At 41.0% G+C, this 21,049-nt stretch overlaps 1 protein-coding gene across 3 annotated transcripts in view; it reads right to left on the bottom strand.

Annotated features, from left to right (window-relative positions):
- IQGAP2 (IQ motif containing GTPase activating protein 2) overlaps positions 1-21,049 on the bottom strand; it is a 129,209-nt gene that overhangs the window by 54,355 nt on the left and 53,805 nt on the right. For all 3 annotated transcript variants that reach the window (XM_050912721.1, XM_050912723.1, XM_050912722.1), the window contains 5 exons: positions 9,148-9,304; positions 7,772-7,849; positions 5,899-5,975; positions 669-736; positions 192-305 (listed from right to left, as the gene is read on the bottom strand). In XM_050912721.1, coding sequence (XP_050768678.1) covers positions 192-305; positions 669-736; positions 5,899-5,975; positions 7,772-7,849; positions 9,148-9,304 — 494 coding nt within the window. The remainder of the gene's footprint in view (positions 1-191; positions 306-668; positions 737-5,898; positions 5,976-7,771; positions 7,850-9,147; positions 9,305-21,049) is intronic.

Genomic DNA, 21,049 nt, shown 5'->3' with positions numbered 1-21,049 from the left:
AGATGCTCAAAAATGCAGACTGAAAAATTGCAAGAGGTCTTGTAACAATGATGCAGTGCAATAGTCAGTGAAAACTTGCTTGCTTTTCTTGTTATTTAAGAGGTGGCAAACTAGGTGAATTAAAACACAGAAAATATTTCATTAGCATTCTATCAAATTATCCAGTAGAAAACAGCAAGAGCCACACTTACATGCAGCTTCATCGACTGATAGTTCACTGGCCAGAATCCCACCAATTTTACTAAAAGATGGCATCTGTATACCGTACTTCTCTAGCTCCTTTCGCATGTTGCTGATTTCTTCCTCTGTTCACATAAAAAAAGAAGTATTATCAGAACAAAAGCATAAAAATTTCATTATGAATCACCATACCTGCAAATATGGGTGCAATGTTTTTGAAAGCACTTGTGGCCAGGGCTTCTTAGCAGTTTTTCCTCCCTATTTTGAAGGAATCTAAGATATGACAAGTATTCCATGCAAATTCACTCCCTTCTGTCCTTCAGAGACCGACATTCATTAAAAATAGCAGCCTCCCACCTATTTAATTAGGATGTGTTCAAAACAACCTTGCGGGAGGAGAAAAACCATAATAGAAAATATGTACAATGTTAGCAGATTTAATGGGTGAAGAAACCATCTAACATATGATTAGATAAGCAGTTCATTACCTGTGAAGTCTACTTTTCCCAGTAGGTCCTGGATCTGTGGTGCTAATCCTAGTTTGAACAGATATAAACTGCAAAGAAGAAAATTAGAATTTAAAAGTCCTACATGTGGTTGAGGTGTTCACTTTCTGTACAAGAGAAAAGCGCTTTTATGAAGCTTGTCCTTTAACCCTTGACTTTCATGGGCTGATACAGAATAAATTGACCCTACAGTTTTCTTTATGCTATATTTTTAAGTCTTACAGAAAGAGAAATCCTTTTTGACTTGATGTTTCAAGGAAGCATTTCTAAGCAAGAGGCACTGTCTGTGTATCTCATATCACAGGGGTTGTGTAAACAAGTAGAAAACCTTAGTTGAAAACAGTTAAAGAAATTCAAAAGCTAGTATTGGGAAAAAAAAAAAATCAAGATGTGAATGCATTTTAGTACAGCTTGTAGCTTTGGATATATGTACTGTTTTGACTTGTGTTATTACATCCCTGTAATTAAAAGCTGAAGACACACAAATCACTGACACCCTTCTTAAGTGTAGAGGAACAAGGACCTGTAAGTCCATCCAAGCCCATCCCAAATATATTTGTGTCATTAGCTATTTAGCTTTTGGAAAATGAAGAAAGCTCAATTTAAAGTTCTATCCAGGAACTAATATTTTTGTTTCAATATAGCATGAAAAATATCTGTACTTATTATTCCTAGAGCTCTGGGGAGATATCTGAAAAAACAGCTGAGTACATTTGTATTTTCTCAATATCTTCCAAACAAGGCACATATTTATCTACAAAAGACTGACATTTCTATAATTTATCAGTGAAATTCAATAAACAAGTGAGTTTTGCAAGCAGGGATCAAAAAGGTAGGTTTTAAAAACAAGGCTTAAATAATGCATTCCTCCAAAAGGATTATTTTGCGTCTCTTTTTAAAATTATTTCACCCCAACTTCATACATTGCAAATGTGCATTGTGGCTTGGGGTTTTTGTTTCAAGAGGGGCACATTTCCCTTTTGTGTTTTGTTGTTGGCTTTTTTTGCTATTAGCAAATTACAGGATGAGATTTCAAGGCGAGTATTTGTAGCTGTCACATTTATTTCAGAGCACAGAATCAGCATTTCATCTTCCATGCTACCACAGCTACTCCTCTGGCCTGTCACGACCTGGATGGACACAATAGCACATCTCATGTAGGTCGACACTCTTGACTGCTGCAGCCCCTCAAAATCATTGCCACTGCCATTCTCACCTTTCAAAGCAGTCTTAAATGCAGGCTAGCCATAGCAGGAAAAAACCCACATGACTATAGTAATGAACCAGGTTGCTCTGTTACCCTGATCTGCCTGCCAGTCCTTCCTTGTGGGCTTTCAAAGAGATTTTACTCTAAGTTTGAGACAGGGACACAGTCCTGGCTGAAGCGCTAGGTGTCATACAACAAGTTATGGAGATCAGCAGCATCATGGGACTATGTTGGCTTTTTGGGGGTCACCACAATAAAAAGACAGAGGAAGAAAAAGTGGTATGAACATTAGAAACTCATATTTTTGCTGTTCAGCACTTCCAGGAGGATATTGAGCCATGTGCGTTACTTCCTATGCTCCTTTGTTTGGATAAACTTATTAACCACCAGGTGGTGCTGAAAACGTGCTTCGAGTCTTGCAGGGAACACAGACACTTCTACTCTGTATTAAGATATAATTTCACTTGAAACAGCTTGCTTAATGCTTTTATAGCATAACTTGAACCTCAGGAAACCCACATAAAATCAAAAGCAGGGGGTCTTGGGGTTAAGAAAGCTGGATATGAGGCATCAAGAGCAGAGGAGAAACAAAGGGGAAAGGGCAGTTCCCCGGTGAAGTTCCCTTCGCATCACCCACGCAGAACTGCAGTTCATATCAGGCAGAGGTTCCTGGGCCTTGTTTTATGCTTAGCTCATGTATAACATGCTGTAAAAAACAGATCTGAAAATAGTGTGCTGCTTTTTTTTTTTTTTAAGATACATGCTTGTTATTCTACTGCTTCCTAGGAAAACAATGTTTTGAAGCTGTCCAGCTTCAGAGGGATAGTTTGTCCAGGATGTAGCAGTGATCTGCTTGCAAAGATCATTTGAAAACTAAATTTTTCAGGGAAAAAAATCTCTCATTAGCACTGCTATTTATGAACAAGAATCACTGTTAGCATCTTAATTTAAATGAAGCTGTTCTTAACCTCATTTAGTCCAGGAAGAAATCCAAATCGGCTTTCGCAAGAAAAATGGTGCAAGAAATGAGACCTATGCCTTTGTATTTTTCAAGCCAGGCTTTAAGTACTGATGTTCAACAGGAGAAAAGCAAGAGGGTAATTATATTCAACAGGAGTCTAGAAATTGTTTGCCAAGTCACTCCTTCCTGGTCAGAGCAGTGCTGTACTTGACAATGCAAGTTGTTCCACATACTGTAAGTGCAATGGTCTTCATTTCAGCCTTGAACCAGGACATATCCTAAAAATATATTTAAACCATCTTACTTAGAGTCATTGTCTATCTTAAGGCCCTCTAGCAGCTCAAAGATCAGCAAACCCCCAAATAACCAAAGACTTCCGCTGTGAAATGTTAACATTTCAGATGTCAAATAGATCCTTTGGATAGATAGAACTTTTTGCTCCTATTACCTACAGTTAAGGCTATTTCATGCTTAAAGGGGCAACTAAAAATAATCTTATCAATTTTAAGCACTTAAATTATGCACACTGACTCTGTATAAATTAATTCACCTAGGGAAAATCTCAACTAAAGATGGCTTCAGGATTTCCAACAATGAGAATAAGAAAATATCCTATCTGTGTTAAATTTACGTAGTTTTGTTGGAAAGCTCAAGAATCATGTTGCTTTGGAGTAATGACCTGGTAACAACTAAGAAAGAATGGGAAGTAGGTCAACTCCTCAAATCTCTGAGAAAGTGCTCAATATTCCCAAGTTACAAGCTTTTGAAATTTGAGCATGTGCTCCAAGATGCATTAGAATTTAACATTTAAACCCAATGGTGATTCTTCATATAGTGGTCATGTGCATACGCTACAGCTGCAAAGGTGAAAAGCCTGCTTGCAATTGCTGTTTCTAGATGCTGTGGTGCTGGACCCTGAGAACAACAGGGACATGGACTTCTCCAGGATCAGTGAACCCTGTACTGATTCCCTGGAAAGGATGATCTGACAAGCCCAGAGAGAAGAGCGGGTGGGGTGCACAGTGTGGAGCCAGCGGGGACAGGCACCAGCAGGTCAGTAGCTACAACAGCAGAAGGGGAACAGAACTGGACTCCTGCAGCTCAGTGTTCCTCTGACACCAACCCAACTGGGAACACTGCTGGCCAGGCAAGTGCCCTGTCCTTAATTCAGTTGTTTCCCAGTCTGCTTTCCATGTAGGCTGTGTGCCATTCAATACTGACACTGGAATTTGGTTTGAAAGGCTCCAGTGAAGGACTTACAACATTCATTTTAGGAAAAGGCATGGAAATCAATGAAGCTCAACAACTGTTTCTTCGATTCTTACATCCTGCATGGGATGCAGGCACAAGGCCCTACGCTTCCATGGGAAGGCATCATAAGCAAAAGCATTTCAGGCCTATTCCCCTTCAGTGTGGCATGATGCATTTGATACGAAGTCCATTTCTAAAATAATAGCTTGTAAGTACAGAGTTACAGCTTTGTGTTCATATGCAACAAGGAAAGGTAATTTAAATAAAACAACATTGGAAGCTAAAGCTGAGACAACACAGACTAATTCTGTAAATTTCTGCATAAATCCTGGGGCACATCAAGATGGAGAAAAGAAAACTTCTACCAAAGGTCAACCCATTGCAAAATTCAGTTCAAGATGAAAAGAGTGATTGCCATTGCAACGATTAGGCAGATCTTAAGAAGGTATCTAACTTATGGGCTTATTGTTCATGTAGCATTTAAATCCACAGTTGATAAAGTCCTCCTCCATACATGAGGAAGAAAATATCAGAAAACTTCATTGTGTTCTTCCACCTCCTGCAAAACATCTGAGCCGGCTCATAATGTGGCTGGAAGGGCATGCAGACCACCATGTCAGCCTGAGCTGGTTAACATTAGAGCCCCATGCATCCACTTCAGGAAATCACTTCAAGTTTACATGAGACACTCCCTGACAGAACAGACCACACTACCAAGTTTTAGGTGAGAGCTACCCTCAAACAGGCCTGTTGATTCTGTCCAGTTAATATTACACCAGGCATAATAATTTCAAGTGGCAATATTCGTCAAAGATGACAAAAAATACCACAGCCATCAGTTCTGAACACCTAGCATTTGAAAGAAATATGATGAACTTTGGCGGTATGCCTTACTTATTGGCAGTGAGTGCACATAGAGTGCAAGAGTAGGCACATCATTTCAAGGATTAGACCTTAAAAAAATTTCAGTTACAGCATGTATTGAATAGTTTCTGACCTATAGTCCTGGAGCAGCTGATGTGCCTTTGAACACCATTAGGACAGTAGAAGAGAGTTTGGGGCATAAGTTAATTATGTTCTCTGCAAGCCTAGTTGCAAGAAAGTAATGAAAAGAAAAGGTCTCCATGTGCAGGAAATGAGCTAGGAGTGCCATAAGAGGGAGGAGCTGTCTGCCAACAGCACTGCCCCTCACACCAGGGACAGCATGAGGCAAATGTTCATTACTTTTAGTGCTAAACATCAAGAAAATCCTTAAGGCAGGACATAAAAAAGTTTTAAGCTCTATCTTCAGTGGTGTGGTCAAAGCCTTCCTGACTTTACATTCAAAATCAAGTTGCTCAGAACTTTAACATCTTGGAAAACGTTAATTTTCACATGAATGACCTCAGAACACAGTAATTATTTGCTCCTCTTGTGGGACAGAAAGATGTCAGTTCATCATCATTTTCATTCCGATCAGCACATCTGCCCCATGGTTATAGTAATATTCTGCTAAGTTTTTGTTCATTTATTTGGTTTGTTGCAGTATGTGTTTTGAAATTGTATGTGCACTTTGTGAGGGGGTGTACTGATTGAGAGAGGGATGTCTGCACCAAATTCAGTAGTCCTTCATTTCTATTTTGAAAATAATTTGGCCAATAGTCCTGACAAAGTTGGACTTCTGTCTCCAACTTTAAATTAATGAACTTGCAAATTCTGACAGATTTTGATATACTGGTTACCCTAAAGCCATTTCAAGACTTACACTCCTAGTTTTGGCAGTTACTTTAACTTTTACTCCCATCACCAGTTACCTCAGAGCGTGAATGCAATATATCATCCTAGGGATGTTTTTCCTATCATAGACATCCGTAGTCTCTGGATAAAAGATCTAAAAAACAAAGAGCACAGAGTTAAAGGAAGACATATTACTGAGCAGAGAAGCAGCTAAAATGAGCTCCCTGCAGAACCATACCTTAAACTTATAGAATTTCAGCTGTTACTTCTATACAGTTATGAAACAAGTCTCTTCTGATGTTATTTTAACTTTATCAGTAGTTTTCATAAAGAAAAATTTAATAAAGCACAAAAGTTACTTAAGAGGGGAAAAAAAGGAAGATAAGGACACAGCATTTCAGCAAGATTTTTGGAAAAGGTCCTTTGGCACAAGCTCAGCCAGTAGGGCTTGTCCTCCTACAGACACCCAAAACCTGGGATGCAGTTACAATTTGCAAAGCCTCATTGAGAACCAAGCCTATCAAGTATGGTTTAAAAATGCAAAATTCTAATTGCCAGGAACCTTAACTTTGTGAATACATCATTTACAGAGAAAGATATTCAGAGAGAGGAATATTAAGCAATTTAGCCAGAAAGTCACATCATAAGTTCCAATTCTGGTTCTACCACTAATTTGTTCCTGGCGTCGGTCCCAGTTACTAAACACTGTTTCTCCACAAAAATAAAATAAAAGACTTAGCTAACCATGAGAGTTGGCAGCATGCTTCCAGCCCAGGCCAGGCACTCGGGGCTACGCCGTCCCATGGTTAATAGGACAAGACCGAGTAAGTCAGGAGCACAGTGCCCTCTTCATCGTTTGCTCACAACAGCTTCGGGAGGGTGACTCGGGAAAGCTTTTGGCTGTGACCATCCTCCACAACAGAAGCGAAAACTTTCAGAGGAGGGATGGCAGGGTGGAAATCAGCCAGCTGAACAGAGGACTCAAGTTAGATTAAAAAAAGCCTGACTTGGGAATGGCAGGACCCTCCTCATCTCTACGGCATTTCTGATGGCAGTCATGGGTGCCCTTTTCTGCTTATAGGCACCTGCAGAGTGTTTGCCCACAGTGACTGGCCACTAGTCCCTGCAGCCCTTCAGGCAGCTGTCTGAGCATCCCCGCTGTGCCTGATCACAGTGCATTGGGCAGCGCCGGGGCTGCCCTGGCCCAGGCACCCCGGGGCGGCTACTGGGCAGCCTGGGTGAAGGAGTACTTGTCCCATGCTGTGTGTGGGTGCCAAAATGTCCAAACAAGCAAAGTGTTTCCATGCAGACCTTTCTTAAAGGATTTTCATCCAAAAAAGACTCACTGGTGCCCAGAAACAGCAGCAGAGAGGGGAGATGACAAGCGAAGACCCACAAGGAGGAAGATAAATATGAGAGATGACCCAAGAAAGCAGCTGGCGGAAGAGGAGCAACAGCATAGCCACGCAGATGCACTGGAGCATGCAAGGACAGTCTGGAAACAGGGTAGAGGCAAAGAAACTGGGATGTACATTAAGAGGAAGAGGCAGCAAGAGACATGGTGAGAGGTACTAACCTAAAGGAAGCAAATATTTAAGCTTTCTGGTTTAAACCATATTCCTTTCAGGGCCCCACAGAGGCTGTAGTAGCAATAAGATATAGCTAAAACACTGCTAGCATCCCTGTTTGTCTTCCCACAGGAGAAGCACCCTGAGCATTTCAACCCACAGCACTCATCCATAGCAGCCTCAGCCCACGCACACTGGCAGCAGCAGCACATAACTGACACTCCCACCGCTTTCAGCATTACCTTCTCTTCAGCTTTGTTTCCTGAACTACCTCTTCCCCATAGACTTACTGTAAGCAACCACTTATGCTCAAGCAGATGAAAGGGGATCTCAGTGAGTCAGTGCTTTGAGCCAGTTTCTTTGCTAAAATTTAAAGGCTTACCTTAGGCAGACCAATGGACTCCATTGCTCTTAACCACTGCACAGTGTTGTCAGTGTGCCGAAAATGAAGGCCAGATCTCTATTAGAAACATAGAAGGAAAACATGATAAAAATCATATAAAGCAAAAATCTCTAATTATTGATCCTCCTGTTGCTTCCCAATTTTATATCCTGAAGTCGAGTTCAGGGAATTTTCCCTTGTTTGAACACGGAGACCAAAGCGTCACAGCCACAATCCTGCTAAAGGAGCATCCTAACACATCAACAGCCTCACACTGTCCAGCTCAATCTTTTATGTAACATAAGCCACTTTTGTACCCATCTGAGTGGACTGTGACTGAAGTGGCCATTTGTACAGCCCTTCAGTAGTCTTTGGGAGTAAAGGCTGGCTGTCAAAGACCAGGAACCACTACCTCCAAAATACAGAAGTGGTAACACTGCTCAGCACTACTGTGAAGGAGAGCAGATAAGGAGCTCTCAGTCACTCTTCAGATCAACCTGAATACCTGACCCTCCCTACAGCCTATGCAAGCAGCAGTTAAAAGAGCAAAGCGGGAAAGTATTTTAATTTTTTTTTTTTTTTTTTAATTTTTAAAGAGTCAGGGTAAAGGGGGAAAAGAAGCCTGAACTCAAGTTTTGGAGATTTTCAAGAGAAACATTTAAATGTAACCAGGATTCTTAACAATGGTTCTGTTAACCATACGGGACCTAGAACAGCTGAATTTCTCAACTCTCAAACAACAGCCAGTGATTACACCTTAGAAATGTCCATTTCAATTTTTTTCTGCCCCCTCTACATGTTGCGATAATGCATTCCATAGTGAGACTGCTGCATATGCATGTCTGTATTTCTATATTATTGAGGATCTTGGAGTTAATGAACAGCTCACACAGGTAGCAAGCTTAATCAGTGGTAGCTTGTTTTTTGCTTCTCAGTGTTAAATTTGGTAAAATAAACACACAGATCTAATGAAGTGAATGTCCTCCCATACAAGAAGAGGAAAATTTGGAATAGTTATTAAGTTTAATTACTGACTTGCTTTTGGCTCCTACTCCTAATGAGAAATAATTGTCTAAATGGTAAAGCTCATGTTCTTTGGACATGACATTGTCTAAATGGTAAAGGTCATGTTCTTCTGGAGCCAGAAGTGTAATTTGTTCAGCTTTAAAAACATTAATTGACACTAACAGTTTTTGTAAGGGTAAAACATCTCTAACATCATGCTGGCTTCTTAGTGCTGTGTGTCTTCCATCTAGTCCCGACAGTCTTAAAGAGATACAGAAAGTTAACCAACCATGCTTGGGTATCTTTAAGAGTTGGAAGACAGACACTACATTTTTTTGTCTTGGCGGTGAGAGAACTGAAAATGTTATTACCTTATAGCGTGCCTGCTCCACATCGTAGATCTTTTTGTCTGACACCACATTAGGGGCAAAGAATTTTGCAAGCTTGGCAAGGTAAACACCGTTTCTTAAGCCTTCCTCCAGCTCTGTAGTCGGGGGCAGCTCTTCTTCCAAGCAGACCTCCATCCACCTACAGAGACATCATTTGAGAAACTTCGTTATTTGTGATTTTAATAGAAGTGACACCTTTCACCCACAAACATCGTACTTTTAATGTCACTGCCACAACACAATCATAAGAGAAAAGGGTGCAGGCTAAGGAGAAAATCCTTGTATTCCTTCACATGGCAGATCAAAATGACTAGAGAATCATATCTGCACTGCATGGTTGTGACCTATCAATAACCAAATAACATACTTTGAAGTACACATCCCCTAAGGGGTCTAACTCAGATCTTTTGAGCAGCACTAGGCTTTTAAATAAACAGTAATTTAAGCTGAAACCAGAAGAAAATAGAGTGCTGTGTATTATTGGTGTTTGCATTTAAAAAACTCTGTGATAGCTATGCCAGGGCTGAACCTCAAAAGCATTGAGGCCAGCAATGTACTGTACGAGGCTGATTCCTGCAGCTGATGTGTTCCACAACCCAAGCTTGCAGCAATGCTCATCTCAGTACAGAGCACTCCTACAGCTCATCCTCCTCCTGCAACACACGGCAGCTCTCCACCTTCACCTGTGAAACACATGGTGCCAGTGCTGGAGGAAGGAGTGAAGCTTTTTGTTGAAATAGCCCGAGGTACTTTATGCATTTGAGGTCTGCCTGGCAGTGAGTTGGCTAAAACGTTGCTGCTGCCCATCAGATGGGATGGCTTCTCGTCAAACAGTGACTAAATCTTTCAAGGTGGTAAACTAGTTAAGTTTTTGAGACTTAGATGTGATAGATATGGTACTAGATAGAAAACAGTAATTATTAAATACATAACCAGTTCAGAAGGCCAGTAACATACATAAAACCATATTATCCAGTATGTTTATACTGAGTAGCCAAGAGAAACTGCTACCAAAGCACTCCTGAGAAAGGTTAGCATCCTAGTCACTGGACCAGAAGTTCCTTACATTGGTGGTCTAAGTGTTTTGGCCCTGTGATATTATTCTCATTTCTAGCAGCTAAATCACATTGCAAGAGCTGTAAATCTAGTTAGTTCTTTCCCAGTATCTTTTTTTCTTTTTGCTTAGCCAATCTCTGCTGTTCGAAGGACATTAATACCATTACAAATGGACAAGAACAAAGCTGAAGACATTAGTTCGCTTTACTTACTGTCACTAAGGCAGCGTTACTGTATGCTGCGTGAGACAGCATTACAAATCTAACATCACCTCCACAGGGGTGACTTCAGAAACCAGAAAGCTAGGATCCAAGTTGAAAATGAGCCAGTTTTTGCCCCACCACAGAGAAGAAAAAAGCCCACTATATCATTTTATTTCACATTAAAACTCAAGACAAATTACCTACTCCATTGCACTTTTGGATTTGTTACAGGACATATGAAAGTTGTTTCACTGAAGCACGGACTACCCATATAGCTCTTCAGGAAACCACCAGCCATAAATCTGGGACAATATCACACAAAACTGCATGGAGTGAGTGTCATTAGGAGAACTGTAGTTTGCAGTATAAAAGCTGCTTTGGTGAGGAGAACTGTATCCCTGACAAGTTTCCCTGCTCCATCTGGCATTGCAAGTTCATGTTATGGACCCATGCCAAGGGACCCAAAAGTCATCCTTATTAATGACATTTTATAGACTAAATAGATACACACTAAGGCAAAATGTCACAAAAACGTCACAACATTTGTCTTCTCCAAAACAGACAACAAGGAAGAATAAACAAAGAATGTGTACTCCCAGCAAATGTGGGTTTCACCTGAGTCAGTTAGCTCTTTCTATAGAATTTATTTCCTAAAATGTGTCTTCTAGAAAAAGAGTTGTACGGATAGCAGGAGGAGCTTGCTGAGTCACGGGAGGCATTCACCATGAGCTGAAGCTGACCCTGTTGTCCAAAGGACCATCTCCAGCGAGATAAACTCTGTGCCCCCAGAGCAGCGTTTGGTACCTCACACTAGATCCTTTACACTTCTAATTCTCAGTTTTCTTATGAAAACATTTTTCTGACATCTTCAGTCCAGGGCTCCAAAAAAAAGATTACATTGGAACTGCCTTTGAAGATACACACATGTGCCCCCCCAAATTGCTTTTCTCCCTTCTGGTACAAAAATTTGCTACTTAGAGGTAACTTTCCCCTGGCCCAAATATCAGCTGGTGCAGGAGCTCCCCCTAAAAGCCAGCCAAGCCCTGCTATTTGCCCTAACATCACAAGCAGCTCTTCCTCGGGCTTTCCTTCACCATACAATAGGTTCGCCAGCCGAAAGAGCTCCATGTGTCAGTGTTGATCCAGGTATTACATTTAATAGCCTTATTGTTGAATGTCCATTAGCAAGGCATTGCTTAGTGCTAGGAAGGAACGGCTAATAGCAACCTGGGCACGACACTAGGAGAGAATGGCAGCCTTCAGAGCAGGTCTAGGTTATAATTTATAACCTCCCAAATTCCTGTTCTTGTGACACAAAGCGCTTGCTATTCATAACCTGCTGCTGGGTTTGGGAGGCAGGGGAAAGGATGCATTTGGGTGGGTTGGATCTGGTTTTATAAAAGGGTCCATATAAAGTTGAGTCATTTTCCAAGCTCTAAATGACATGCTGATCCAAGGTGAAAGCTACTCCTCAGCTTTTCAAACCTCCTGTTATTCAACAACAGCAAAACTGTTTTGGATTTGTTTCCAGCATGGTGATGAGCCTTTAAGATTAATCTGGAACCGTCCTGTTCTGGACAGGGAGGCTACCCTGTCTAGTGGGTAAATGCAATACACTGAGGAACAAACAGGAAACAGTATGAGGAAGCAAAGAAACCAGAGGGAAAAAAAAGGGTAATGAAGAACACAGCTGTCAATCCAACAAGTCCAGATAAACATACAGGCAAACAAGTCTCTTTTTAGAAGGAAAATGTTAGTAACTCAGTGGAAAAAAGGAAAAAAAAGTAGAGAGAAGTAAATGGAGCGGACCTGAAAGATGCAAAGAGTTTCTTTCCATTTATAGCTAAAAATCTGTAAGTGATATCCATTCTAGAAAAACTCACAGGTCTGCAATAGGGCAACTGTAACTTACAGCTTTTGAGAATCAGTCTCCAAGACTGAGAACACAGCTACAGCTGTATTACATATAAGACAGGGTTTACCAATGTCTGAAAGTTGCAGAACTTAGCTACAACAAGATCTACTGTGAAAGGATTTACTCCATTTTGCACATGTTTAATCTGAGGAAGGAAAAACCTCAGGATTTGCATAAAATCCTGCAAATATACAAACAACTTTGTAAGTTTTAGTTATGCAAAAAGCTGCCCAACTCTGTTACTCTCTCTACTAGTGTTTATTGAGACATCTGTAGCACTTTTCTCCCCAATGCTGGCAATTACAGTAGTTTTCTTCCCTTTACACTGATTCAGTTAAAGGGGAATTGTGGTTTTAAACAGAAAGAAGCATTACTTTAAGGTTGTGATGTTCTGCTTTTTAAGACACAGTTTGGTGAGTTTATGAAAGTTATTATATGACATGGTGCCGACAGCAGGAGTAGACTGGACTGAAAAAAACAGAAACCCTTCTACTTCTGTTTCTTTCAGTGAAACAGAGAATATCTACCTGACAATAAGGATTTATAGGTACCTTTGGAGCAATTTATTTTTCTTTGGGGCTAAAAAAGCACCATTGCCTTTGGCTCACCCACTGTTTTCCTGAGCACAGAGTACTGCTGCATCAGCATCAGATTTAAGTCTGTTGCAGAAACTATTCCCCACAAAAACTAGTTAATACTGTGGCTACAAGAGGAAGGGCCTATAACTCAATATTAGATGGTATGTTTTTCTTCAGTAAGAAGCTTCTGGAATAGGACTATTATAGCTATCAAATGTGCACATGCATTTCTGCCATTTCTTTTTCTACAATGCAATCCCATAACTAATACTGTGTTTTTAACAACCTTAACTTACTCACAGATGTATGCCAGGAAAAACTGCCACAGTGGTGAACATGGTGGTTGACTTGGTCACTCATTACAGCTAAACCCAAACCCCACTCCATGGTGGAGAGACAAAAGGCAATCTCAGGAAGCAGACCAAAACATGCAACATCACTGAAGTCCTGGGTAGCACCATCAAAAATTAGCTATCATTAGAACAGCCCTGCAGAGCTACCCATACCAGTTTTAGTCTTATCATTTGGGTCCAAACATACATAAACAGATGTTTTACTGAAGAGAGATACTTGGGATCATACACCAGTATGAATAAATACAGCCTGCTTTTATTTTCATAATACTGCAGTACTTGCCAGCACAGAAACTAAGGATTTGCCTTAGACAAAATCCCAAACCCAGACCTGATCAATGGAAATATATCTCCAAAACTTTAATTCCAATACATAATACTGGAAAGCCTGCCAGGAGCAAGTATTGAGGTACAATTTCCTTTTGCTTTGCTCAATTCTATTTTGACTCTTGGCAATCCGAAGCAGAGCAGTTCAGCAGTGAATTTCTGGCAAGATAACAATGATGACTTCTGTGCCAGACCCACGAGCAGTAAACAGCACGCTGCTCACCAAGAGATTCCAGTTTCCACATTTGACCGCACAAAACAGCAGCAGTATAATGAGCTCAGGCTTGCACTTTAAAAGCAAAAAAACCCCCCTGAATCTCATTTGAGGCAAAGGTCAAGGGAACTGGAAACACCAGTGCTGCACTATGAACTTAGCCAGTTATGAAGTTGTCATTGACAGTCTGTGTGGTCAGCAAAGCACACATGGCTTGCTAAGGGACTGGAAATGCTGGAGCCAGCGTTCAACTGAGAAGAGAGAATACATTGTATAACCCACCCAAAGCCCATCGCATTTGGCACACACTGGATGTTGCAGCAAAATTTATACTTGCACTGCCCTGACCTTTTGGATTTATGCTAGAAGATGTGGATCCAAGGGCACCAGGTTTTTACCTCCTGGGAAGCAGACCTTTGGAGAAGCAAAGACAGGACTCCAGAGCCAAAGCTCAGAACACTGGATGCCGCTATGAAAAAGGTATATTGAAGACAAAGTAACGATAAGTTACCACCCATTTACTACCTCCCCAGCTCACAACCACAGCCTTTCAGTCTGGTTCAGCACACACATACTATGGGGAAGTGAAACAGATTGTTGACCTAGAGATTACAATACAGCCATCTCATTCCAAACAAAGGGTAAAAAAAATCTTGTTGCTAGAAAATAAGAGTAACAACAATCAGTCCCAAAACAAAATGTCAGATTCTAACTTTAAATGTCTGTGAAGTGATTATTTTTAAGTTAAAATTTTTTTTGAAGATACTTAGAAATATACAAGTCTGAAGCATGAGAACACACCATTTAGAGTTCCACATTATTATGTCTCTAGTTTCAGAATCTAAAGATCTGTTAGGAAATCTCAGCTCTTAACTCTTCATTTACTTTTGTTTTTTAATGCAAAAAAGATATTTTTTTCCCCCACCAACAGTCCCATAAATATTGCTTTAAAAAGGAGGGTGAGAGCAGCACAAGCAAACTAGGTGGGTTGCTTGGCAGAGCAAAAGTGGTTGTTGTGGCATTGATTTGTTTATAAGGAAAGACTGCGTGTTAACTTTGAAATTTGTTCTCATTAGACTGCAAGCTTTAGCATGATACATCTCCTAAACCAGAAACCTTAGAAAAAGGTGGTTTCACAAACAGCCACAGCCTATTTCCAGAGCAAATGCATGCAAAGCTTCCAGCCATTCCATGAAAATAGATACAGACAATTTGAACACTATCATGGCAAAAAGTACGAGTTATACAAAAAACTGCACAAGCTTGGAGGCTCTACTTAGAGGCTGTGGAGCGCAGTGACAGAGCAGGCAGCTGAGAAAACTGCTTTCTTCAGACCTTTTTTTCCTCATATTCTGGTGCATTCAGCCCCAAATCTTACAGCTAGGAGCCTTGGCTCAAGTCAGAGCTACAGCCCTCTGCTGCCAACTTACTCCTGGAGTCAGACACCCTGGAAATATTGTCTTCTAAATTTGAGGCTCATATGAGATTCATACTCCAGTGACAGTCTCTACTGAATCTCAAGTTTTATCCATCCTAAAAACATACTCTGTTAGAAAGAAGTCAATGTTTTGTGATCGTGGGTCACCAGAGCAGTACGGGGAAGGAAGGCATGATGCAGGTCATTCCGATCACCACTTCTCTTATGTTGCATACAAGAAGTAACATGAAGATAGCGTTGTGAAGGACATCGTGAATCACTTGGCTACACAAGATTTCAGAAATTCAGCACGTAAAATGAGCGTCAAATCCTTCAGCAAGAGATTTTGGATTTACTTGTAGTGCTCTAATTTTTTACCCTTCCGTAAGTCAGTTCAAATTCGAAGTTGCATATCTACAGCTAGTGTTAGATTTAGCAGCATCTCAGCTTATTTTTATGGTTATGATTTCAGTAGGGAGGATACTGACTTTCAGCAAGAGCTACACTGAAAACTATGAAACATTCATGTGTGGATACTTTGTGCATAAGTATTAAAATAATATGGATCTCACTGTGCATTACTGTACTTTGTTGAGTTGTGCACACCTGCATGAAGTTTGTTGCAACATTCATTTCCCTGAATAAAGCCCTTCCGATGCACTTCATATTCAATTTACATGAGGAGAAACGAACAGCAGTGACAACTTGCCCACCCTGTACAGCACACTACACCAGCAATAAATCATTTCAGCAACATTTTTCCACACTAGATTTCAGCTGCCATGGCAACATGGCCATATTTACAAAATAACCTTAAAGGTGTTATAAAATTCTGGTTCACAAGATGGCAGCACAGATACTATTTGTTGTTTTAATCTGTTTTATTCCAACCATCCTTTATGTGGGTTAATCAGTGATTAGAGTCCACAAGGCAAGGTGGTGTTCCAGAAACCCGCTTTGGAGCCCCCGCATGGCCCCATGGCCACTGCAGGCTGCTGGGCACCCAGCAGCAGCCAACTCCTGTTTACTCAGCACTTCTGCGGTGAGGGAAAAAACCAGTTAGAGACTCTCCAGTAACACCCCAACAGGCAACAGCAGCACACGCACCTGTGTTTCCTTACAGCCCCCAATCTTTGCAATTGGAAAGGCTTTGTTTTGCTGTCTTCTCTGTTTGCAGAGACATTAAGATTTAGCACCGGGTATCAACCACAAACTAGACGACTGCTCTGCAAGATAACATGCTGAGCAGGGGCCAATGCTAACAAAGACCAAGTTGATGGTCACAGGGATGCCTCATCTTATCCTCCTGCTCTTGGCCTGGCTCCAAGCTGCCAGGGACCGGGGACAAATGCTGAAGAGGCAGGAGAGAAAGTGGTACGGGGAAGGGACCTCGCCATGCTGGTGGAGGCTGAATAGCCACAGCGAGTATTTCTCCCAAAGAAACCTCACCTAATTCTTCTCAACAGAAAGAACAGTACCCAACAGGTTACCTGAGCAAATGAGGTAGAAATACTAAGTCACTGTTCAAACTTCTCAGGGGAAAAAAGTATCTGGGGAAGGTATGGTCTAAAGTATCCCTTTTTACAGGAGGAATTGGTTTTTCATTTGGATGAAAAGGGGAAAAAGGATGAAACAGAGCAGTCCTCTCCTAAAAACCTTGCAAAGTCTGTGCGATTAAGTTAACACGACTCAGATTGACATGCTTATCCAGTTGCAGAGTCTAGACCTGTTTTAACAGCCTTCACTCCAACAGGCAGCAGAGACCAAAGCGGCAGAAATGCAAGTCTTTCCTGTGTTAGTCTGGCAGTGGTGGCTCAGTGGCCCCTGGAAAGCATAATTTCAGACAGATGACAGACTCAAACCACTAATGATATTTTAGGTAGTGCAGAAACGAACTCCATAGCAAGTCCCGCATGCAAACACAAAGGGTCTCCCTCCCACACTACAAATCAAATAATGCTTTTATCTGAAAAGGAGGGAAGCCGAATTTGGCATGTGAATTTATCTAAACTTAGTATTTTGCCAGTCTGTATAGACATTGATTTCATAAACAGAAGGAGACACAGCAATAAAAGCATTTTTATGCAGTACAGCATTTGTTGGTGTGGAAATGTTGCAAAACAAGTTATTCCCCCAAACACACAATGTTTGCTTTAGAAAAACACTGTGACTGCAGACTCCAAGACCATAGTTTAGACTTGCACATTATACTGCCTTGCTACACGCTACTGCAGTTTGCTTTGCTCTATTATGTCTTCTGCAGCTGCAGTATGGTAAGACAGTTGAAGGCACCCTCTCAAAAAACCCAGTGTATGGTATTTCAGATTTACCAATTTAAAGGGTTCTGGCCTGGCACAATCTAATAGTCCTCCAAGGAACCCACTTGAGCAGAAAAGTAGCAGAAGATACGTGCCCCTTGCAAGCTACAAAAATATTACAGTAAAATAGCCAATAATAGGTCCCTCAGACAACCTTCATACTTTCATCACACAGTAGCCCTACTAATCTTAGTCACAGTTACAGTAAGTCTTTAACCCAAAGTCTACACGCTGTCATGGCAGTAATTACTCTCCAAATCCATAGAAAAGAGAGCAGTAGTCTCTACAAAGTGATCTATCCAACAGTGACTTTGATGAAGCTACTACTAAAACTAAACCAAACTTGCCCATCAGGGAACCTGCATCTTTTGTTCACTGTCTCCCAAACTCCAGTGCATCACCAGATGTGCTATTTCTAGCAGCTGTCAAGCTAGCCACACATGGAAGGACAGCTAAAGAAACATCAAAACAACACAGTCATTTTTACATCAAAATCTGGTATTTTATGTGTTTGCCCATTACTACTGCACAGTGCCTTCCATGCAAGTATTAGTCCTCAGCTGTCCAGAGGGATATGCTATTACCTTTCTTCACAGGCAAGATGACAGGCATAAACATTACCATCATGTCTATAATCGATACACTTTTCTAGGGTAGAAAAGTGACCAAGGGAAGTACCTCTAGTGTAGATTCAGCATGAAAGCTTGTATGTTGTACGGATGTTAAAGCCAAGTCCATTATTCAAGACCAGCAACAGTAAGACACAGCTCCACCTGCAGACCTGCGTATTTACTTGGCAACTGATACAGCTGGGTCAGCAGAAACCCCCAAAGGAGGTGCAGACTAAAGTGTGTGTCGAGGCCACACAGAAGACCTATGGCAGAGCAAGAAAACAAACTCAAGCGTGGCAGGATGCAGGGTGCTGTTTTGACTCCTTGACCAGTTCACATCCACTGGATCAGATTCAGGTATTTATATTTTACTAACATCTGACAAAGGTTACTTTTGTAAAAGCAACTAGCAGCAAGTATGCAGGTACAGAAACCACAAAAAGGATCCAAGAAGTACATCTACTAGACAGGCAGCTGGGACTCTTAAAGAAAGGTGCAGGACAGCAGCCAAGTAAGAATTAAAGGACACGGATGAGAGAACAAGATGTTAAAGAAGTGAAAAGACTGAAAGAGCCAGGTTGTGAAAGGCTGAACTGTTGTTAAAAGCATTTAGTGTTATGTAAACACTGCAAAACAGCAACAAGAGGGATTTTGCAAAGTTTAAACTTTGTCCCATGTCAAAAAGAAACACAAGACAGAGGAACAAAGTTAAAACCAAGGCATTTAGGTAAGGAACTCCATGCACAGCACCTACAGTTACCTTTTTCTGTTTTCTTCTTCCTATGGTTATGCTCTCCATTTCAGTGGCTGGAGGGACAGTACTCCCCTAAGTATAACTCCCCTATTCAATAACAATCTGTAAAATTTTGAGAAGCATATGCGTACAAATCAGGCCTGCAGTAGATGAGAAAAACATAGGCAGCAGCATAACAGCATTTAATAATCCACAAAGAAATAAAAACCCAAGAAATTCATGGTATTACTTTATACTGGTGAGAATAAGCAGCCTTTCTATAACAGAAAGCAGCAAAAAAAAAAAAAAAAAAATCACAAATGCTCTGCAGCTTGACCTTTATCGTCAGAACAAACTAAGAATTGTTGAACAAAGCTTTGGATCCTCCAGGACCATATCATCATCCCAGTTTTAAAACTACATAGTGTTTTCTACAGAGAGCTGAGGCAGCCAGTTGACATCAATTTACACTAAGGGCAATATCCAAAATTTCTATACGATATGTAGATATGAGCTCTTGGTGAAGACCTGGCTACAATTTTGTCAGTGCAAGTTGGAATTTTTATTGAGGACATATGACTAAAAGCTGCATGAAATACTCACAGGCATCTCAAAAACATCTTTCTAGACAGTATTTAAGAGTCAGGAATAAAACCATTCCTTTAAGAAAATGGACCTGAGAAGCTAAGTGTTAGAACAAGCTGATTTAGCTGCAAAACTCAAAAATCTTCCCTTGGAACAGCTTATATTAATGCACTTAGGTAGCAATAGGACAGAGTGAAAGTGGAGCTGTAATTCAAAGACGAAGCTAGGAAGAAAAAACTGATTGTGATCACTATGGTAAAAATTTAACGGTGCAATTAATAGTATCTCATGCAACAAATACCCAGTGTCTGGTGACAGCACTTCAATTTAAGGGTTTTGAGATCACCATTCCCAACATCTGTGCACACAAGACAATCTCATCTCTAAGAACAAGCTGTGAAATATCCCTGTCATTCTGAGTAATCACCAAGTGAAAAAAGCCTACCGTCTATGCCCTAGTATTCAGGTTACACAAGACAGTAAGAAAGGTTCAAGAAATACTTAATCAGCTAAGCCTGCCTGTCACCTGACAAGATATTAGGCACTGGCAAAAGTGAGGTACCAGGACATCACTTGATTTAAAGGCAACAAACAGGTCAATGGTATATCAAGTCTGGCTTATGGTACCTAGCATCAACCAAGAACCCTACCACCACATGACTTAAAGTATCAGTGCATAAAAATATTTTCTTCTATCCAGCCAAAAAAAACCACCCCTGTTTTTCAATAATTTGAAAGGGCAAACCACCTATCAGCATCTATGTCGTTGGCTGATTCCCCCCAGCCAACCCACATGCTCTGGCTAATGTACCCTGTAACACAACCACCGCTCCTCCACGGCTGACCCAGGCGCTGCTGCCTTGTGACACCTTTCCCACTGTGGCTGCCAGTCAGGGCAAGCTGTGAATGCCTCTGGATATTCAGCGTCATCACGTCAACCACCAGCAGAAAAGCGACTCCTTGCCAGTGGTACCCCAAGCCAACAGCGTTGCACACAGCAGCTGCACAACCCCAGCCAGAATGCTATAGCCATTACCGGTCACCTCGTTTAAACACGAGATGCCATGTGCATGAAAAGTCTTATTAAACCCATTTTTGGATGTTTAAGACTACTTATGGGAAACCTCAGTGGTTTACACAAAGTGGCAAATGTAAAACAAAGTGCTCCTTTGTTTCGTTGTTCATGCATGAAGAGGAAATAAAAATGGAAGAAATTTAAAATCAGAAGGAAAAACTGGACAGGTTTTAGAGACTATTTCAAACTAGTTATAGAGCTTATGTACTACAGCAACTGTGTTTCCAGGGAGATTTCAGCTTGCTTTAACCCTCTAGCAAACCTTTAGGTGCACGAAGCCTAGAGAATGGTTTGCTCATTGATTTCTATAGAAGTTGTTTCTCTGAAAAACAAAAACTACAGAGAAGCTCAATGGAAAAAAAGCTGGTGCAAACTGCTTTAACCGACACAGTGCCCTATTTGGAAATAATGCTGTACCACCTCCCCCACGATCTCCAAGTGCCTTCAGGCTCAGGAATTAACGTAAAAACCTCTGTATTAGAAGACGGAAGTAGCACCA

The sequence above is a fragment of the Gymnogyps californianus genome, chromosome Z (assembly GCF_018139145.2).
Source record: "Gymnogyps californianus isolate 813 chromosome Z, ASM1813914v2, whole genome shotgun sequence".
Taxonomy (NCBI): domain Eukaryota; kingdom Metazoa; phylum Chordata; class Aves; order Accipitriformes; family Cathartidae; genus Gymnogyps; species Gymnogyps californianus.
The sequence above is the reverse complement of the archived record's forward strand: the minus strand, read 5'-3'. Positions and strand labels throughout refer to the sequence as shown.